We start from the raw sequence: 7043 nt of genomic DNA, 5'->3' as shown, positions 1-7043 counted from the left end.
TGCAAAAACTGATTTTTGTGGCGTTATATTCTCTCTGACTACCCCTGCGGGAAGCGGTGTAATGGTTATTTAGTATTTTTTCATCAGAGCATATTATTCAGTTTACTTTGATTTATTCCAGTCAAGTCAGTTAATCAAGTTTATTTTGATAAAATGGAGAGCGTCTGCTATTTTACCTTTCCTCTGTTCTTCATAATTTGTTACGGTTTATTTTTATATTTAATAAATAAAAAGAAAATGAACGGTAGATGGCACAGGTTTTTATTAATTAACAATTAAGATTACAAGACTTTCATTCGGCAAACTCCGACTGCGCGGCTCGGGAGTGCTCGGGTGTGCTCGGGTGTGCTGGGTGCTCAGCGCGCAGGGTGCAGGGTGTAGTATCACAGTCGGGGCTGCGCGCTGAGCACTGGTCGCGTGCGATTCCATCTCGCACCAATTACAGCAGGTTAACAGTACGCGCACAACACGCTTCATAAATAATATTCATTAACACAATACTCAACAGTGAAACACTTGGCTTCATTGCGATATCATTCTTCTATTCTCGTTCTAGAACTACCACCTGGAATCAAAACAAAGGCGTTAATATTCTGCTAAAAGTAAACGAGACAATAGAATAAAATAAAGTAAGGTGAAGATGATGAGCTTACTTGCTGTATCCAGGGGGACCATAAGTCTCAGCTGGTACTCCGTAGCTGGTTGATGGAGCACTATAGCTGTACCCGGAAGAGCCGTGGGAATCGAAGCTGGAAGGAGCTTCGTAGCTTACTGATGGGGCACCGTATGAGTGAGAAGGAGCATAGCTGGGGCCAGATGAATAAATGGGGCCGGATGAGTAGCTGGGGCCGGATGAGTAACTATGGCCGGAAGAGTAACTGGGACCAGATGAGAAACTGGGTCCAGATTCAATGTATCCACCGCTGAATCCACCATGTCCGCCGCTATATCCACCGTGTCCACCGCTGTAACCACCGTGTCCACCGCTGTATCCGCCGCCATATCCGCCGCCATAACCGCCGCCGTATCCACCGCCACCGTATCCACCGCCATGCCCTTCATAATGACCCGATGAGGGAATGCTGTGGATGACGTAGGATGGACCAGACACGATGAGGGAACCACCATGACCACCTCCATATCCGCCTCCATATCCGCCTCCGTATCCGCCATCATATCCGCCGCCATATCCGCCGCCATGTCCACCCCCATATCCGCCCCCATATCCACCGCCGCCTCCACCGAAACCGCCAAAGCCACCGCCTCCTTTCTTGAGAAGACTTCCTAAAATAACTCCTTTCTTGACTCTGAAAAAGGGAATCATTGATTATTGGACAGATAATAAAAATAAAGTATTTCCACATACTTATATGACAAACGAGCTTTAATTTTTTGTTAAACATACCCAATCAATCCTCCGACAAGACCTCCCTTGATGAGAGCGAGTTTAGCGAGTTTCAGCTTCAGGAGTGTTCTCTTGTTTCTTACTAGAGGGGTCTGTTCATCGGTCGCTTCCACTGCCTCGGGAGCCTGTTCAAAATGATCAACCATGATACATGTGGGTTTCAGGTGGATATTTGAGGATGTTTCAATAAAAACTTGGAAATATCTCACCACAGCTTCAGTCTCCGCGGCGGGGTCTAAGGAGAGGGATGACGCGGGAAGTTCAGCTGCCAAGCTCAGCGCTAGAAGCGCTAAGCTCACCACGAATATCTTGGCTACCATGGTGATGACTGAAAAGAAATAAAGTTACAAAATGTCAAAGGGCCTTTTGAACCGACAATCAGAACGATGGATGTGAAATGCCTTAAGTGGCAATTATCACCGTAATTTTGTAAACGTTCGTTAACTTTATTCTTCGAATACTCGCTTTATTGAGCACGTGTGAGGTTTGCATAACGCGGGTTTAACGAGAGTCAAGGGGAACGAGAGTATGTCGTGGTATTGTGGCAAGCCGCCGGCTATCGAGGAAGATGTTTATTCGATGCATTATCTTCGATCAGTATTTCATTGCCCAATGATGATATTTTCTATCAAAGATTGCCCTTGTCCTACTAAACATAAGTGTAGCTAGTATACATGCGCGGGATACTTTAGAGAGTTACATATTTTAATGATGTTTTTTTTACAAATACTTGAATAACAAGAGAAAATGGTTGATTGCTTCTTGAAGATTATAAGTTGGTGAATTGACAAGTTTATTGGTTCATTAACCAATTACGTATTGATCTACCGCCTTACCGTTTTGCTGTATAATTCATTTTGCCGAAGAACAGTATGACGTATGAATTAATTACTTGATGAAATTTATATGTATTGGTGATTCTATTCTATCTCAAATTTCTTCCTACCATTTTACTATTATTTTAATTTTACTCAACCTTTCTACCGTTTATTTATTTATATGTAAACTTTAATTTTCTTAATTTTTTACGATTCACTTGTTTTTCGATCTATTTTTCTGATTTTTTTAACTATTAAAGTTAACTTCATGCTCTGTTGTATATTGTATTATATTATTGTAATTGCCCACGTAAAGGCTATATATACCATATTTGGAATTTTTCGTTCTTTTCTTTGAAATAAATATAAAAATAATAAAATTTAAAAAAAAAACATGAAACAATACAGTATATACTTCCTACAAGTTACATGCATATTTTTTAAATTGAGCTAAAAGTTGGTAATTAAGATAACAGCAAAAACCAAGTGAAATTTAATTTATGTAAGTTCTTTCATTTAGTTAGTATATGTACATTGTCAATACTACAAACGTATATTCTAATTCAGATCAAACAAAAATGTACAATATGGAGAAACAAAAGAACCTTATTTGAGAAAGAAAACAAGAGAATTCTGAAGAAATTAGAGTAAAAGTGACATAACGAAGCCTGATACAATAAACCAAAACTGTTTGCAGAAACTGAAGTATGTATTATTATGGATTGTGGAGTGCGTCTGACTCAATTAGTATGCGGAGTGAGAAGTATTTTGTCACCAGACAAGAGCAGAATGTGTCACCCGTCACCAGTTACTTGTCACCAAGTAGAACGTTCAACACGAAGGAACGATCCATTGTGTCCATGTAAAATTCGTACATGATGAAGCGGAACTGTATTCTCATTAATTCTTCATCGTAAAGAGACATAAAAATGATAAATAATTTATTACTTTATATGGGTATTATATTTTTACCATAATCGTCTTAATAAATTATGTAAAACTGCGTAAAATATTTTAAATGCAATCAAAATGGCATATTAAACGAGCGCTCTTTTTAAATTTTAAATCATATTTAGTAGTAATGAAAAATATACTTAATTTTGTATTTTTAAAGCATTGTTTACTTTGTGGTATGGTAACACTCTCTTTTAGTTTTTAAGTAATATTAATTACACAAAGAAAATGATGCATGATGGAGAGTGTTAAAAAAATTATGGTTATAATACCTTTAGTTATTTGACCGGTAAAAAGTTATTTAATAAGTTAAATATTACCATAGTATAATAAATCAATAACTCTTTATTTTTTTCCATTTTTATTTAATAAGACCAGTTACCGGATTCGTTACCGGCATCATTAGAATGGTCATGTCAGTAACAATGAAGACCGGTCAATGGTCAGATTAAATAAAAGTGGGAAAAACTTTTTAGTTGTTTTATTGTGTAAAATGTAGTTTCACTATGAAACGTCAGTGCAAAATTTAAATCTAATTAAACAATAGTGTTTTGTTTAATGGTCTGTATAATGTTTTTGACTGTGACCATTTTATGAAAATGCAATACTGTTGTGTTTTAAAATCTTTAGGTATTACAACTTATTATAATTATACCAATTAACGAGCAAATGGAAATATTTTTTTAATTTGTCTTATACTCCTACTTGAAAATTTAAAACCAAATCAAAATCATTTTTAAACAAGGCATAATAATATGAATAATAAAAATATATACATGCATATCAAACTTTACTTTTCTTTATATTTTAAATAAAACAAAGGTTTTCTAATTAATAAAAATGAAAACCTTAATAGGATGTATGGATTTATACATTTTGGAAATGAATCATTGAAATGAATCAAATTCAATGCAAGAACTAGTTTTTTTAAACTCGGTTAGTAGTTGCTAGGGGGCCGGATAAATGCCAAATTAGACAACACTTTATGTATACAAATGGGGAAATTATAAAGCTGCTTTAAAATCGGAAATAAAATTGAAAAATAAATTGAAAAATAATAAAATATGAATGTTTCAAAACACTTCACATATTCACCGATGAGAAGGGATGGAAAATTATTGAACATATAATATACAGGTTTTATTAAGGGTTAAGTACGTACTGTGTATGAATTCCTTCCGCAGCGTCTCACTGTCACCAACTGGTGGTTAGACGAATGCCTTTCCTTTTTTATACGTCGCCATTTTTTCAAATGTGAATTTCGCTAGACCTCCCCCTTCCCCCCTCCACTCAGGGCCACTAAACTTAGCCCCATCTTGTATCCATCACCCAACTCCCCCCCCTACTCTGCGCATGTGTCAATCATTATCTTCCTAGTGTCAGTTACTTTTTGGGTATACCGTATATTCGTTTATTTATTTATTTTTCATCGTACACATAATTACAATTTACAATATTGGCCCTAACTTAATTTTTTCGTTCCGAGAGCACATTTTATAATACTAAATTACTGTATAATTCATTATATTTTTGACATCTCAACATAAGAATATGGAAGACTGGGCATTTACGGAGCTTACGACCGTCATAGGCTGGTTAAGTGATCACTTAACAGCAGCAACATTCACCATTCTACTCATGATTAACAACCACACTACTCAAAATTTTAGAACTCCTAGATATGTGGTCAATCTCATAAGCCCTCTGAATACCCAGACTTCTTTTACCAAATTCTTCTTCATCAATGTTGAAATGTTAGAAAAAAAATCCAGATTTATGAATAAGTATTCGTCCGCCTCCGTAGTGTAATGGTCAGCGAGGTCGGCTACTGTTTTTTACGTCCCGGGTTCGATTCCCACGTGGGAGGGTCAAATAAATGTAAATGATTTTTTCACTCTTATATTTATTTAATATTACCCTGGACTGGTTGGTACCTTAAGCGGAGGGCGATCACCTTTCCTTCATGTGTTAACGATCAAAATAACATTGCCTTAATATGATGCAGTACCCTATGAACTATAGGGGTGCGGATAAGGGTTTAAAAAAATCTCAAAATGTTGTGAACATTGAATCGTTATACATTTAAAACAATTCTTTTTTTCGAAATGTTCATAAAATTTTAATTAAAATTACCCAATATTCTCTCCATGTGATGGTGTCAATCGTCGATTACTACAGTTCATTAATGAACACTTGACAACAGCCAAAAGCGAGTGAAATGTCATGATCCTTTCTCGATATCAATGACAAATTAAATCATTGAAATCAATTCACAAGAGATATTGAAACCTACTTAATTACGATCTTTGCTAGTAACACCTGACTATTAGTAAATATTCGTCAATATTTCTTAATTCAATTTATCCTTTTAACTCCGACTTAAGAGCTGCAGTATTTTATGCAAATGTATGTACTTATACACATGGTATACCCATATTCAGAAATCCTTTTAATATTTGACCATGTAAAAAAATTCCGTGTTAAATACAACTTACGATAGTCAAATAACTTACCTTAATTTGTTTCAATTTAAAAAAAATATTAAATTATTTATTTAAAAAAAAAAACTGATCTAAGAAGCTTCTTCTTTTAAACTTAAAATTCATATAGTACATACTTAACACATTTATTGACTTTTTTCATTTTCATCTTTTCGATTTTTTGTTTTCTGTTAAAATGAAATATTTGTAATTTATATAAACAATTTTAATATATAATATATTGTGTTCTTTTCAGTGCCCTTTAAAATAACCTAAAATAAAATGTATACCTACACACAGGTCATGCCTTTGTGGGATGTTTTTTTGTACATATATATTATAATATTTTGTAAATGGAAAAAAAACTTAATGCTTAAACTATCCTTACATATGCATTTAATACTCACTCTTACATAATACAAGAAAGCACCTCCCAGCAAAGCAAACAAATCACAATAGACACACTTTATGGAAACGTACATACCATACAACTACAAGACAACACAGGAACACTTCAAACAAAATCTAACACATACCTCTTTTGATCTAAAGAACTTGATTATTTTGCAAAAAAATATGTTACTTTCTTCCATTATCGATAAAAATGCTTTTAAAATACAAAATACAAATGAAATAAAAAACTAATTTTATCAAAAACTATCAACTAACTTTTGATGTTTTTGGAATTTTAAAAATAAATAAATAATAATATTTGTCAAAAAATATAACCAGGGGATTTCCCCGATTTTATATGACATGATTAGGCATAACATATTCAATAAGAAGGATATTAGCTTCCTTGACAGACAGGCGAATGATCATACAATTCAAATTTAGCGTCCCAAGTGCATTAATTATCATAATGTTATATTATATATTCATAAACCCATTCATGACTTCACGTGTATATTTGGTCATACTTAATTTGAAAGCACATTTAGAATAATCAAAGAGTTCGTTAGATGATCACTCATTCTTTTATTTCTGTGTAAATGATCCTTTACTATTTGCAAGTATCTGAAGATAGATTATATTCTTGAAGGATGTAAAGCCATCGAAAGAAAGGAAGAATCAGAAACTATAATAATAAGTCGTTTAAAAAAAACAACCTTAGCCGATTTATGAGGAGATGCATGAATGTCTTCCACATTCTTGCATCTCCCCGCCGATTATTACGATTCCTGATCCAAATATTTGAAATACTTGATCATGACCAGTTTTCCTCTGCTTCGATTAACAACCACATTCGCCTCGTACTTTATTGGTTTTACTATTCTTTCTTCACTCGTTCGTATCTCTCTTCACATATATATCACCATCGGAACATATATCTAAACAACGTTTTGCAGCACATTTGTTTAAGAGAACGAATTTTTACTGCATTCA

General features: G+C 34.1%; 1 protein-coding gene across 1 annotated transcript; it reads right to left on the bottom strand.

Moving 5' to 3' along the window:
* Positions 1 to 240: 240 nt before the first annotated feature.
* Positions 241 to 4380, bottom strand: LOC148313777 (uncharacterized). The gene is made up of 5 exons (XM_088277941.1): positions 4340 to 4380; positions 1615 to 1733; positions 1406 to 1530; positions 654 to 1307; positions 241 to 565 (listed from the first exon to the last, which is right to left on the bottom strand). Exons 2-5 carry the CDS (start codon positions 1723 to 1725, stop codon positions 559 to 561), a joined length of 897 nt encoding a protein of 298 aa, XP_088134067.1. The 5' UTR covers positions 1726 to 1733; positions 4340 to 4380; the 3' UTR covers positions 241 to 558.
* Between the last annotated feature and the right edge of the window lie 2663 nt (positions 4381 to 7043).

The sequence above is a fragment of the Brachycentrus maculatus genome, unplaced genomic scaffold, assembly GCF_059751285.1.
Source record: "Brachycentrus maculatus isolate JH-2025_06_01 unplaced genomic scaffold, ASM5975128v1 h1tg000005l, whole genome shotgun sequence".
NCBI classification, from domain to species: Eukaryota; Metazoa; Arthropoda; class Insecta; order Trichoptera; family Brachycentridae; genus Brachycentrus; species Brachycentrus maculatus.
This window is presented reverse-complemented; position numbering and strand designations above follow the sequence as displayed.